General features: G+C 36.8%; 2 protein-coding genes across 2 annotated transcripts in view; both read left to right on the plus strand.

Annotated features, from left to right (window-relative positions):
• LOC109833985 (ras-related protein Rab11D-like) lies at positions 152 to 10,994 on the plus strand. The gene is made up of 2 exons (XM_020401871.1): positions 152 to 630; positions 10,110 to 10,994. The coding sequence occupies exons 1-2, from the start codon at positions 416 to 418 to the stop codon at positions 10,549 to 10,551; spliced, it is 657 nt and encodes a 218-aa protein (XP_020257460.1). The 5' UTR covers positions 152 to 415; the 3' UTR covers positions 10,552 to 10,994.
• Positions 11,212 to 15,894, plus strand: part of LOC109835033 (2-carboxy-1,4-naphthoquinone phytyltransferase, chloroplastic) — a gene marked incomplete at its 3' end in the record, with an annotated part of 13,648 nt that continues 8,965 nt past the window's right edge. The window contains exon 1 of the mRNA XM_020403032.1: positions 11,212 to 11,674. Within this exon, the coding sequence (XP_020258621.1) occupies positions 11,402 to 11,674 (273 nt within the window). The remainder of the gene's footprint in view (positions 11,675 to 15,894) is intronic.

The following is a 15,894-nucleotide window of genomic DNA, read 5'->3' on the forward strand; positions in this document are numbered from 1 at the left end:
CAAATCCAAGTTCCCAAACGCAGCCTTAATTTAAAATTTTGCCAGCCGAGCCCACGTGCCTCACAACTGCACGAGCTTGGCCATCTGCTGCCCATGTGATAAGACCGTCTTTATTGCTCCTTAGTTCTTCCCTCTTCGGTCCTGACTCGACCTTCAGCATCGGCCAATAATAACAAGCCAGACGCATTTACAAAAAACACCCCTTCCCAAATCCGGAGCACCGGCTGCATCAGGGGCATTCTCGTCTTTTCTATTCCCCTCGACCCTCGACAGTCGACACTCCCTTCTTCAAAAGGCGACCGCGGTCCTCGTCTCCTCCTCTTCTCTCGTCATCAGCATCGTGGGAGAGCGCGGTTCTGGTCACTCTCCCTGACCTCTCTATTCCCCTTCATCCTGTGAGATTACCGGCAACAAAATGGCGGGAGGCGCGGAGAAGATCGACTACGTGTTCAAGGTCGTCCTGATCGGCGATTCGGCGGTCGGAAAGTCTCAGATCCTCGCTCGATTCGCTCGGAACGAGTTCAGTTTGGATTCCAAGGCGACGATCGGCGTCGAGTTCCAGACTCGGACGCTGGTGATCAGTCATAAGAGTGTTAAGGCTCAGATCTGGGATACTGCTGGCCAGGAGAGGTAAATCTTAGACCTAGAACTCGATTGGATATTGTTGATGATTAAGTTACAATTTGATCTCTTGCATTTTTGTAGATCTAGTAGGTGTTTTTTTTAATTAATTTCTCTCTTTTCGGATCTTAGTTAGTAACTTAGATCTTGTTTAAGTGGTGTAGAGTTTTTTTTAATTAATTTCTCTCTTTTCGGATCTTAGTTAGTAACTTAGATCTTGTTTAAGTGGTGTAGAGATTTGAGACATGCTATTCTCTCTTTTCGGATCTTAGTTAGTAACTTAGATCTTGTTTAAGTGGTGTAGAGATTTGAGACATGCTAATGCTTCTTGGGCTGTTTTTGGATCTTAGTCTATGAGATGTCTTAGGTTTCGACTTTGCTTTGGCCTTTTGAAGTTTTTGAATCTTGATGACGGGGTGTCGGTGTTTGTCTTCACTCTTGTTGAATGCTAATTTGATGTAGTAGGGAATCTTTTTAGTCCCAAGTTATTACATGGATGAGAGTCCTCAAGCTCAAGCAGCCACCTTTTTAGCGGCGAGTTTTCCCGGGTCTCTAACAAATGTATTATTCAAACGATGAAGTCAACATTGCTGTGTTTGCTTGAGACTAGTGCGAGTGTAAAACCACGTCAAATCACCTATATGATCAATGTGGCAGTAAATCGACCCTCTATCAGTGTTTCATTCAAATTTAACGAATAATAAATAAATAGATTTGGGGTTGAATAATGGTCCTTGTTGGTTAGATCAGTGAAATCTCGATGTAGTTCTGCCAAATTAGTTTGGATTATGGTACTGCACCTCCTAGTACCAATCATATGTTTTTTGTTTGAGCAGTGATAGAGATATTTGTTACTTGACAGTTAACAATCGTTGCGCTTATGGTTTCAAAGAAATAGTGTTCGTGAAATTGCCTCCCAAACTGTCAATAACCCATATAATTGGCTTGTAATTTTTGGACTGTCGAATTCTAGCTAGCTTCTCAACTCTTGTCCTTTGCGAATGGTTTATATTGATGAGAGACTAAGAAGGACAACATCAGCTCATTATTGAAAAATACGTCATGCTAGAGCACATGATAGGGCATATGATATTATCATGGCTTTTGAGAGCAATGGCATTCAAAGAAGTGGTGTCTAATATGGGCATGACTTCTTAGAAGTGATCATACAACATAGTAGATGTGTGGTAGTGGCATATGTTTTGCCTGCTTCTGTAAGTAATACATCGATCAGAGATTTTGTGTGTGTGTGTGTGTATATATCATACTCTCTTTAAAAGCACGAGTTCGGGAAAATCTTTTGGTAGACAAAAATACCCCTATAAAGTTTGAACTATTCTATCACTAATCAAATTTGATTTTTTAATACTAATCTATCATTAGCCTAGGAAATTAATAAATTCTTAGTAGATATACATAGTATAAAGATAAGGAAACAAATTATATTTAGATTATATTGGAATTAAGAAATTTAATTACATTCTCATCCTAATCTATACACTAATATTTACCCACAACTATCTTTACAAATTATTGAATACCTCAATTTCAGATAAATAATTCTCCCCCGCCACCTCTAAAAAGAGCTATCTCCTTTTATGGAATTGAAAGAGTTTTCTCCACTTCTTGCGACGGTTGTTTTTTCTCCTAGGGTTCGAATTTTTGGCTGTCACTCCTGCAATGAATGTATGCTTTCCTTTTCATTTTCTTTTTTACTTCTTAGATCTTGATTTGTTTTGGGCATTCTATTCTTGAAAGATTTGTGATGGGGTTTGTTGGTTTAGGATTTCCTTAGAGTTTATGTTTAGATATTCAATCTAAGATGTGGGTTTATGATTTCTATAAAGCTTTTACAGATTTTTTTATTGATTGTGTATTGATTTGACATTTCTTTTTTTTATTATATGCCATAGTTTATGTTTAAATATTCAATTTTTAAATTGTATTTAGAATCTGGAGCTGTAAGACTAAAATTAAAGATTGACAATAATTTGCTATGAATATTTGTAATGTTTTAGGTTATCATTAAGTAATAAGGTATAGTAATGACACAATGCTTGGTGTTTGTTGTCTTTATGAAATGTAAATGAAAAGGTTATCAATTTTGATGTTTGTCAGACCTTTACCTTTGAAGCCCACTAAAAGAGCAAAATTTTCATTGATGTGGAGATTAGTGAATTCAGGATTTTAGAGCTGAAATAAAAAACTAGCTAGGATTTAAGATGAATTGGTTTGTGAAGAGGGGTACGAATATGTTTTTCTTCTACAATTGATGATTAGGGACAATTTTGTCAATACTAAGATTTGGGGGTATTTTTGCAAATATGCATGGTTTAAAAGGTATATATAAAAATAAGCCTTTCTTTTTTAATCTTAACACATACAAAAATTAAATTTTATTATGGATTTCTTTACCCGCAGGATGATAATGTGACTACCTACTCTTCAATTGCACATTCTCGCTCGTCTTAGACTTTAGTATCACCATCACTTCTTTGAGATACTTACAGATGAGGGTTTTAGGTTGTTGAACATTGTTTCTTCTGTAACAACTATGGCAGAATGTGCTACAAAGTTATGCATATTGATCCATGATAACTTTTTGCCCATAACAAAAATCTTTAACTATAGTAATTAAGAATGACAGGAATGTGTCATCTACATATTCATCCAACCAAAAGAAAATAACTTGGGTACTAAGAACATTAAAGTAAATTAGTAGAGTTAGACTAATATCGCTCATGTTATGTCATTTCTCATTCTATTCAGAGATTATTATGATTGTTCCACTATCATGCCCTCTTTAAAATTATGAGTTCGGAAAAACTTTCCATGGTCAATATTACCATTAACTTTTTTGAATATTATATCTTAATCATAATATATCCTAATTATCCAATACAAATTTTAAATATCCTATTACCCTTGACACTTTTTGGATGTTACATTGTAATCTAATCTTAATTAATAATTATATCTTTATTAATAAAATTTATGGTTTCGTTCCTATTGGCTGTTAGCTAATGTTGATAAGGAAATTCAAATGATCTCAGTAAGTTTCTTTGCCAAGCTTATTTGATTATAATCCAATTTGTTATAGAATTAATATTCTTACTTTATGCAAAGTCTGAAAAACAAAAATGTGTAGCTATATATATCATGGGTTGGGATAGAAATTTGAGAAAACTACAGTAATTTGGAACATAGCTCACTTCTCTCTATATTCTGAACCACAAGATAATTAAATTATTTGGCTGCTGATATTTGTATTGGCTCTGTGCTTACTCTTCACTTGAGAGAGATTATATTAGATTTCTTGTAGTGTAATTTGGAATTAGTGATTTGAACCATGAACTACCTGTGTGTATTATCTTGTTTATATTTTCTTTGCTTTTTGTGATTGATATTTGCTTATCAGGGGATTTGTCAAAACACATTAAAATCACTAAATTACCAAGCCCATATTTGAAAATGAATCAGCAAAATATTATTTTATTTATTTGATTAGTATTAGGATTATTCAATTTTGATGTTGTAATTTATGACTTACAGTTCAAACTACACACATTAGTCTGTCAATGCCATAGATGTCCTGAACTCAACATATTTTGAAAGCGGAATGGAGACTCTCGAGTCCCGATGATCTTTATATTTAGGAAGAGGTAGAGATTTTCGTAGTAGCATCTCTATTATGATAGGATTTCATTCTCGGTATGTTCCTTCTCTTTAATATCTCATAAGCTAATTTTTTTCTTAAAAACTATATGCCTTTGTTCATCGGTCCCCTAAATGCCAAAATATGCATGGTAGGATTTGATGTGATCTGTGAAGGACAAAAGACAGTTCACAAAGTGTTTCAGATCTTATTACCATATTATTTTGCTTATGGGATCCTATAAAACGTTTTGAGCATGAAAAACATCGACTTAAGCCACTTATTATTTAGTATTAATGTATATGAAATACCTCCTTAAGTACAAATATGTATGATACAATCATATCCACATCCAGCCTCATTTCCTCATTTTAAATTCATTTATTTTTCACTTGCCTTTTTCAAGTCCTTTTTTTTATCAAGTTCTACTACCGCTGCTTATACAGTTCATTTTTTTAATATATTTACAAAAGCTTATATCTGCTTTATTTAAATTATATTGTTATCGATGAGTCTTAAACGACACAAAATTCCACATATTGTTATCGATGAGTCTTTACAATAACGTTCGATATATTCCAGTGAAATCTTTAAAGAGAAAAGGTAATGACATTGCCAACAGTATTACAAGTAGCAAACTCAATGTAAAGTTAACTAAAAATTTAATGGACATATTGCAAGTAAATTCATATGCAAAATTCCTTTGCGAATTGAATGACCACCCATTTTTTAAAGACTTCAAGATACTAATAAATAGAGATGTTGTACTAGATTAATGTGTTTATAACAAGATACTAATAAATAGAGATGTTGTACTAGATTAATGTGTTTATAACTCAAAAATAGTAGATCACGTGGTCACAGTCTGGGTTAAAAAAATAGTACTAGATTAATGTGTTTATAACTCAAAAATAGTAGATCACGTGGTCACAGTCTGGGTTAAAAAAATAAAATTTTATTTGAGAGAGATTATTGAGTTGATGATCAATCCCACAAAAAAATTTATTTTTTAAACTTTATTTTTATCAATTTAAATAATCATGATATTCAAATTACCTAGAAGAAAATGAAGGCTATTGCATGACTGTCCTTAGGTTTGATATCAAACATGAGAAGTTTGAAGTTACATTGATCGCTCATACACCCACTTAGAAGAGATTGTTGTATAATTATACATGAACTAAGAGGACATGTTTGCGTTGCGCTTGTTACATATAAAAAACCTCAGGTGAAGCTATGTTTACTCAAGGATAACAAGAATTGGATTGAAATGTTGAGCGTCTGTACCGAAAATTGCCAAGAGAATTGCTTAGGTTCACCACAATTACCTAAAGTTATCAGTATCGCTGATGATAAGATTCCGTTCGAGTACCGTAATTACGGGAACTATTCAAGCAGATTATGTTGTCATGACTTTGAGCATGATACTTGCACTCCAATCCTAAATGAAGTTGTTCCATGTTTTTCTTCGTACTCAAAAAGTCTCGACTCAACAAGAAAACTGTTGAAAATATTTAAAGTAAATTATGGAGAAAAAGGATCTTTTTAGATATGTTTTAGTGCTTATTTGTTGCTATTACTTACGGAAGTTTTCTGTGAAGATTCTATTCTGCTCGGTTTGTTCCTCGAGTATTGTCGGTGATTTTGCTGCTCCTTTTTTCCGTTTACATATATCGGGAAGTATTATATAATGATATGTTCTATGTATTCAAATTCTATGTTAGAAAAGAATATTGTAGTGTCAACTAAATGAAAGAACAACCTTGTTTTTTTCTTAAAAACATTTAGTTATTTTCCAATTGCAGATTTAGTAGTCTAATTGTAATCTAGATAGTTAGAACAATAATGCCAAAAAGTTGACGATCTAAATCTCGACCTTCCTAGAATTTATCAATGCCAAAATAAGTATATATTTATATACTTATTCTGTGGATGCTTTTATATCATATAAAATTATATTAGAGTTAGCATTAATATTTAGCTTATGGTTTTCAAATGAAGTCTATCAATGATTATGAATAAAATCCATATTCTCTTTTGTGCCATGTAGCCACTTCTAATCAATTGTCTAGGCTCATTGGCTTTAATTATTTCTCTTGCTATTATAATGCTATTTTTTTAAAATATTTTTTACTTTTACAATATTATACTTCCTTGGGGAAGCATTCTTTCATGTCGATTTAAATAACATGAATATTCAAATTGGCCTCGCGTTGTTTTCGTGTAGCCCATTCAAACAAATATTAGTTTTTTCATGTAGCCCACTCGAACAAATATTAAAGAAGATAAATAATTACAATATTAAATTTTAGAGATATAAGTGAGAAAAAATCGAAATCAAGGAACAAATTTTAGTAAGAAAATAAACTAAAAATGAATAATTATGATATTTAATCGCGTGCAATGCACGTGCATAAAAACTAGTGTGTGTGTATATTATATATATATATATATATATATATATATATATATAATATATATATATATACTATATATATATAGAGATGAGAGAGAGAGAAGAGAGGAGAAAGAGAAGAGAGAGAGAGAGAGTAAAGCTCCTATAAACTCTTGAGTGGATAGAAACACTTGTCCACTAACTTTTTATCTATTATTATTGCTTTGAGATTTGTGCTAATATATGATACAAATTAATGCACACATCTGTAAATATTTACACTTTAAGCCTTGCACAAATCTCAAAGCGAATCTAATGGATAAAAAAGTTGGTGGACAAGTGTCTCTATCCACTTAAGTATATAGGAGCTTTGCTCATAGTTATATATATATATATATATATATATATATATATATATATATATATATATATATAGAGAGAGAGAGAGAGAGAGAGAGAGAGAGAGAAACTTATGTCAATTTAAGTGGACCATCCACCAAAGTTCTTATCCATTGATGAAAAGTCTCTTCATATGATGTACGGATCTCTAGGTATCATTAATGGATAGAAACTTTGGTGGATGACCCACTTAAGTTGACATAACTTTTTCTCATATATATATATATAGGAAAAGTGTTTGTAAGGTGGCACCTTTCCTCTTGATTGAGTTGATTCATGAATTAGACTATTCCAATTGAAGATCCGCTCCATTCATCATAATCTAAATGTCTCAAAATATCTATAAAACAAAAATCATGATAATTAAATACTTCTAATATATATTTTTCATTGTCTCTTTTGTTATATTGTCGTAAAACCGTTAATTTTATAATCACTTTATGCATGAATAACTACAACCCAATATGGCTAATTTTTTGTTTGTATACAATCCAAAACATATAAATCAAAATGAACAGAGTGGATCGTGTATTTTGATAGTTTATAATGTAGTTTTTAAGGTGCTACCTTAGATTGAATCTATGGTGCCACCTTATGAACACTTTTCCATATATATATATATATATATATATATATGGTGAGGTTCTAATAAAAACCTCCTTAGCCTAAGTGTTTTTAAATTTTTATGTATTATATATTATTATTTTTACTTCATAATTGTTCTCTTTCATATTCGCATATAATGATTTGCAAGTAGGCACTAAAACTTTAATTGTCTATGACTCTATGGTGCTAAACATGATTTGGTTCAATAAAGAGTAATATTCATTTCCTATTTATGTCACTAGCTATTTACACCCAGATTCTGCACAACTATCATGTCTATGCAAAACCAACAGGGAATCATGTTGGCCATATCATGTTTGGTAGCATCAAACACTGCATGAAAACTATTATTAGGAATTATTATTAGCAGTTATGATAGTGCTGACGGATATGACTTTTTGGTTTCTGGATTGTATTTCCTTTTCTTATGGTGTTAATTCTTATTAGCAGTTACATAACACAAAGAAATGTCTGTTTAAGTAGCTTTGGAAGGTAACAGCAATGTTTATGATTTGTTTTGGCACTTAGGTTCTTAACCTCTTAGATATTTCATTCTTGCTCATCCTTAGAAAGGTGTACTAGTTTGTCACGGGATGAGACTCCTTATGTGAATCTGTTGATTAATAGCTGCTCCTTTCTTGGTAATGTCTATGATTTTTCTGACCCAAAGGAAAAGGAAAGGCAGATTCTTTCATGAAATGACTGCACAAGTGTTTCTTCCTTCTTTTAGTTCTACATTGAAGACCAATATCTAGTTGTTATTTAATTTAGATCTTCTAATTACATTGTAAAAATTTCCTTTTCCCTTCACCGACTCTACCTAAAATGGTAACTGAAGCTACCTTTGAATGTGCCCATATCAGCTAGGTATTAATAGTTGAAAAAGGAAAGAAAGCCTTTTAAGTGTTTAGTACCTTCAGAATAAGTTGTTAACGTGCTTTTTGCATTGCCGTTACTGGTGGAGATTCTAGTTCTCTTTCACTGAAGTATTTAATAATTAACAAACTAAAAGAAATTCATAGTTAGGGTATCATGTTTTATTTGTGAGCTAGTCTTGCTTATAACTTGGAAAATGGATCATTGTCTACACTGAATCACTAAGAAGTGTTATGCATTTCACTAAGGGAAAATATGGTTCAGACACTAAATAATGGACAAAAGAAACAAGCAAGAAAAGATGTATTTTGGTTGAAGATATTGCTCTCTTCTGCTTCTGCCTAGAAGACCACTTGGAAAAGGCTTTGTTTCTTAAGCACTTGCTATATGGTTGCTGCTTTAGATTGGCTACACTAGAGCAATTGAGATGTCTATTGATGGAATATTGTTTGGGAATCTTCCACCACCTCTAGGTCAATTTTTCAGACCACCACTTCTGTCTAAATTCATTAATAGGAGCTTTCTATTCATTAATAGCAGACATTTATTCAAAGTAACGTTCCTTGGAATATATGGCCTATATCCAGTTTGTGCTAAATAAATGCTGACAGTCTATGTTATCCGGGTACTTCTATAATGAAGCTGTACCTGTACCGGGCACGTACTAGACACCTTCCCGTACCAAAACTTTATGGTCACTTCTTGAATATATGCATGCATTTATTAGATCATGCACTCAATTATACAATATATGTGTTAATTAAAAAAAATTTGTCAAACACTTCTTTCGACGTATAGCTTTCACATCCGTTTCTTGAAACTAGTTAGATATGGGTCGGGTTCGTTTCCGTCCATACCCAAGTTCAAAACTATATAGTTAAAGGGTCGTTTGGATATCTAGTAAAAAAGAATGAGTACTTTCCAAATTATGATAATCAATATGATAAAAGAAACTTAAAAATGTGATCAGATTTTTAATTCTAATAACAAATGAAGCAGAAAAAAGATCTTATGTATATTATAAATTCAATATATAACAAATGAAGCAGGAAAAAGATCTTATGTATATTATAAATTCAATATATATATATATATATATATGTAGCCGTGTCCCTGGACTCTACATTTTATAGTTTTGCCATGTCCCGTGCCCCTACCCGCACCCGTACTAGTTTCCATGCAACTTAGCTGACAGTTCACTCAGCTACCCTGATTTACCTTGACATACCTAAAATAGAAAACTTTCTTACCTAAGATCAAAGTTTTGTTGAAGCCTCCAAAAATTTCATATTCTACTATTTCTATTAGCCATGTAGACTCTAAACTCTAACATCACAATTAATGTTTCGGATATATAGTTTTATTATTAGTCATTAATTTATGCTGTGATACCAAAATCTTATTTCTGCTTCTAATTTTTTCAGTGCACTCAACTTCTTTATCTCTTTAAAATCATGCAATCGCTTTAAAGTTGCATTCTTCTTCTTTTATAACCTGTTAACTATTTGTAGACGTTCCCATCATCTGATCCAATTTACCCATTGCTTGAAAAATCAGGTATCGGGCCGTCACTAGTGCATACTATCGAGGCGCTGTTGGTGCCCTTCTCGTTTATGACATAACCAAACGCCAGAGCTTCGATCACATCCCACGCTGGCTGGAAGAGCTCCGAAGCCACGCTGATAAGAACATTGTCATCATGCTGGTTGGTAACAAGTCTGACCTTGAAGACCAAAGGCAAGTTTCCCTCGATGACGCCAAAGAATTTGCACAGAAGGAAGGCCTCTTCTTCCTCGAAACATCAGCTCTCGAGTCTACCAACGTGGAGCCTGCTTTTATGACTGTGCTCACTGAGATTTTCAATATTGTGAACAAAAGGACTCTAGTTTCTGATGGCCAGGGTAACGGTACAGCGCCAGCTGCTTTACCTGGGAAGAAGATCATTATCCCTGGACCAGCACAGGAGATTCCAAAGAGCAGGACTTGCTGCTCGTCGTAATTTGGGGTTGTTGTTATCTTGGGTTTGAGTAGTACGTGTGAGTTGAATTGTTTTTTAGGTCTCTTGGTATATTTTGTATATGCTGGTTTGTCTTCAGATCTGGATGGCAATTTATCTGCAACTCACAAGAGCTTTGATTGTTACGTAGAAGGCCACGGCGGTTTGGCGGTTTTGCGCTAGGCTCATATTTAGATGCTCCCGTGTGTTGTCTTTGACATATGAATCTGATCTGATGTTTTTCACACTTTTTCAAGAAGTCAACCTGAGGGGGCCTGACCCTCAAGGTATTATTTGTTGGTGTTTTTATCATAGTTACATGGATCACTATGTTGGGGCAGTACGTAGATTGAGACTCATGGACGTACATTAGACCCTACCGGACTCTTCCTTGAGTTAGTAGACAATGTATCTCGGTTCACATATTATATGATAAACTTGATTAATCGGCTCTTTGTTGTGTTTAGCGTGATTAATTGACGCAGTAAATTGTATATTTTTTCTTTCTTTCTTTCTTTATTTTTCTTCATCATGAATAAACTAGAATTTCTCCCACGTTATTAATTTTATTATGACGACCAGTGACGGTGGTCCACGGTGCGGAGCGTAACATTTACGCCGCAAGTAGGGTCTTTTTACCCGTATGGTTGACTGTAGCGTAGCCTGCTACCTTATCGTCATCGTCCGGCTCATTTTCTTTATCCCGGTCAGCATCAGCTGTCAACACCCACATCTTGTCCCCAAACACCCAAAGTCCCACCGCCTCGCTTTCCAGAACGAATACGCGCGCCCACGGAGGAAGAAGCGGCGAGTGTTGATCACAAGCCAATGCCCAGCTAGAAACGAGGAACCCATGGCGTTTGCTTCAGCGGTTGTCACCGCTATTTCCCTCCCTCCACCTCCCCTCGCGCTTACCACCACCAAGTCCAGATTCTTGCCGCTGCGGCGAGATCAAAATCCCCGACGATTCCCTCTTCCCAAAAAGCCGTGCATTCAACCAGCAGCAGCAGCATCGTCATCATCGAGCAGCGAAGGCAGCGAGAAGAGCGAGGATACCTCTGCAGCGACGCTGTTATGGAGGGCGGCCAAATTGCCCATCTACTCCGTCGCCCTTGTTCCTCTCACCGTAAGCACGAGACGCCTCTAACTTTCCCTTTTTCATTCGGGTCATTACGTTCCTTGAATTACTTATGTCTTCATTATTCGTTGAATTTGAAGCCTCAAGAATAGAACATGCTCCTTGGAGTTCTGTTTGAACAAATTGGATCAGCAGAGTTTCTGGTGCACAATAAGAGAGAAAGATCGATAAGAATTCTTGTTTCTCAAAGGGAACAAGAATCTGAAGCCTAATATCCCATCAAAGTGGGATATTAGCTCTTCCTCTCGTCAGCTCTAAGACTACGCGTCGAGGGATCCTAATAACTATTACAATTGCCACAAACTCAAACAACCAATTTTTCCGCAGCCACAACCAAAATCTCCTTTTCTCCTGCACGTGCACACTGTAGCCGCCACAAACCCTTGCCTTCAATTGCACGCCAGAGCCAAAAGAATTTCGTAGCTGCCAAAGCCTCCGAGCACCAAACCCTAGGAACAAAATAACGTGGCTATTTATAGCCTGATAAAGATATATGTGGGTCAGCGGTTAAAACCAAACCGCGTTAAGAAACGTGTGAGAAGAAACACGTTCACGTGGGCCACTGGTCTCCACATATTCACAATTCTCCACCTCGGTGAAGTTTTTCCAAAACTGAGCCGACACCAAAGCATCCAAATGTTCCAACTTGTTGTGTCCAGTACGAACTCAATCCACAACAAGTCGTGAACCCGAACGAGAGTCAAAACAATCTCACCTCCATCAACTAATCCAAAACCGGCTGCATCTGAAAGACTGCCTACGTATCCTCTTGCCCAAGGAATCAAGCCGAACGTAGTTCACCCAAATGGCCGCGAATGACCTCAAACCAATAGAAGAGTTCGCAACCCTTCTCCAATACCATCAACTCTGCGGCTGATAGCACCTCCAATGGCCTCAAACACCTCCACCTGAGGTGAACCAATGGTCATATCCAAACTGCATCTATCAGCTGTACTCGAGTCAAAACCCAACTCATCATCTGCATCCGAATCCAAATGACTTCCACGCTGTGTCACCTCAGCTGGAATCCCAACCAATGCAGAATGACCTGGAGTATGTGGAAAAATCCCCACCCAATGTGGAGTAGCATTAGTCTCCACCCGCTGCGATACCTCTAAGGTCTGTCCAAAACTCTCCACCTGCTGAGAGTCAATTAGCTCCATCATCGAAGCCTCAACCAAAGTGACACTACCAGACCTATCTTCTAATGGAGTTTTACCTCCAATCCTATCTTCCAATGGAGTTTTACCTCCAATCACAGCAGTTGACAACTCTATAATAGGATGACCCAAATATGTCGAAGCCTCTGTCCAGAAACTCTTCTGCAAACCATTGTTCGACCATAAACACTGATCCTCCTCCAGCAAGGCACGGTTCTCCAAATTTACCATCCTATCTAGTTGCCCCAAGATTTCCTTTCCAACGAAGTGTCTCGAAATGCCGTGAGCTCGGCTCCAATACAGAAACAGGTCCATTTTGTATCTCCCACCCAAACTAGAGTGAAGTCTATTACACACTTCTTCAATTTGTTAGAGACTACTAGGACTTTATCCAAAGGAGATTTGGTTCCAACCTAAACACGTCTAGAATAGCCACCAACAAAGGAAACCAAACATCTATTTTCTCCCAATGATGCCCCCTTGGAAGGCCCCCCAAACATCTACGTGAACTCCTCCAGAACGACCCTTAACTCGGTGAATAGAGGTGCCACACTTCACCTTGGTCTTCTTGCTCACATCAACATGTTCACTGGACTTCAAACTGTAGGTCTTCACACCCTCTTTCAATTTATGCGAGGAATCAATACTGGAATGGCCAAGCCCTAAATGCCGCAGTCTAGTCGAATCAACAGAAGTCGTCAGCTCTCCACCTGCCATTATACCTCCAGTCAAGTAATACAGGTTATTTCTCCTGACGCCCTTCATCAAAATACGAGAGTCTCTCGCAATCTCAAGAACCATGTCCTCAACACGAACCTTCAGACCCTCTCCAACCAAAGCTCCAATTGAGATCAAGTTTTTCCTCAAAGAAGGAACATATCTCACATCGTTTAACTCTCTAACAGTCCCGTTAAACATCTTGATGCGAATTCTTCCTATCCCAAGGATCTGGCATGCACGGTTATCAGCCATGTACACCACACCACTATCCACCAGCTTCTTAAAACTGGAGAACCATTCCTTTCTAGGGCACACATGATAGGTCGCACCACTATCCAACATCCATTCAGATTCCTCCGAATAGCTATCTGTAGGACTGATAGAAAGCGAATAAATAGAAGAGTCAGAATTATTACCATCCGATACGATGTTTGCTTCTGATGATGGTTGCTTCCCTTTTCCCTTCTGCTTATTCTTCATCCATTCGTCGAGCTTTGGGCAGTCTTTCTTCCAATGACCAGTCTCCTTGCACCAAGCACACTGATCTTTTCCAATTGTAGGATGCCCTACTCTAGACTGTGACTTCCAATTCTTCCGGTTTGGATTCTTCCCTCTTGCGACCAACGCCTCTGCTACCGACTCAGTCGAATTCTCCTTATCCTTCTTCCGAAGTTGATAATTCACCAATACAGCAGTGACCTCACTATACGAAAGTGATGCCTTCCCATTAATCAGAGTAAGAACGAAGGTCTCATATTCCTCGTTGGGAAGGGAACTCAACAACAGCAACGCCTTGTCCTCATCTTCAATCTTGACATCCACATTCGCCAAATCCGCAAGAAGCTTTGTGTAGTGGTTCATGTGATCTCTAATGGAGGTTCCCTTCTTCAACTGGAAACGATAAAGTCTCCTCTTCAAATGCAAGCGATTTTCCACACTCTTGGTCAAATACAGCGCATCTAAAACCTCGCATCTCCATAATCCAAAGTTGTTTGTGCCATTAAATTTCTCCACATCTATCTTCATAGAATGGATATTCAGACTTTGAATGGTCTTCGCGCCAGAAGCACCGCCCTCGACACCAGAAGCACCTTCTTTCCCCGACATCTTACGCACCAACGAACGAAGAATAGATCCAAAACTAAAAAGATAGAGTCTTTACCAAAGATCCCACCTTTATCACCAACGAAGTCCTAAACGGGCCTCCAAATTGATCTACTCCTCCAACCAAACCCTAGATCTGGAATCTGGGCTCTGATACCACTTGTTGTGCACAGCGGAAATTTCGGCAGAGTTTCTGGTGCACAATAAGAGAGAAAGATCGATAAGAATTCTTGTTTCTCAAAGGGAACAAGAATCTGAAGCCTAATATCCCATCAAAGTGGGATATTAGCTCTTCCTCTCGTCAGCTCTAGGACTGCGCGTCGAGGGATCCTAATAACTATTACAATGACCACAAACTCAAACAACCAATTTTTCCACAGCCACAACCAAAATCTCCTTTTCTCCTGCGCGTGCACACTGTAGCCGCCACAAACCCTTGCCTTCAATTGCACGCCAGAGCCAAAAGAATTTCGTAGCTGCCAAAGCCTCCGAGCACCAAACCCTAGGAACAAAATAACGTGGCTATTTATAGCCTGATAAAGACATATGTGGGCCAGCGGTTAAAACCAAACCGCGTTAAGAAACGTGTGAGAAGAAACACGTTCACGTGGGCCACTGGTCCCCACATATTCACAGTTAGGATCAATGATGAAGCTATGTTGACTACCTTCGTCCTCTTAAGAAGTTTAGAGAAGGCATAGTTTATGGGAAAAGCAATAGGACTGTTTGCTAATATAGATGAACTTTACGTATGAGTTCCGTGATGGTTAATAAACTTTTTTTTTCCTCCTTCTTTCAAGAAGAGTTTTAAGCATATGTTTTGGGGTAATGCTGAACATGAGAATCTAATAAATGATTACTGCCCAATAAGGGCCACATTCAATGTATCTTAAGTAGAGGACAAGCTTAAATTGGGTGATCAAGAAATTAGTTTTGCTCATGCATCTATAGTTAAGGATGAATCTTTTTAATCTATCAGTTGCTGATGAATCAATCAATTCCAACGATAGGTCGATACTCAACTCTTGATGTTTACATCACATCAATTCTGGTAAGAAGCTGGTCTCTTGGTTTACTTAAATTGAAGGGAGGTGTTGCTTTGATAAGAAATTCTGCTTTGGGCAACAAAGTTGGTGAAGGAACATGTAGATCCCTTCACATGACGGTACTTACTGTTTCATATGTCTGTCACGTCCCAGAATCAAAGTTTGATCTCATTTCTAT

Source organism: Asparagus officinalis, chromosome 3 (genome assembly GCF_001876935.1).
Source record: "Asparagus officinalis chromosome 3, Aspof.V1, whole genome shotgun sequence".
Lineage (NCBI taxonomy): Eukaryota > Viridiplantae > Streptophyta > Magnoliopsida > Asparagales > Asparagaceae > Asparagus > Asparagus officinalis.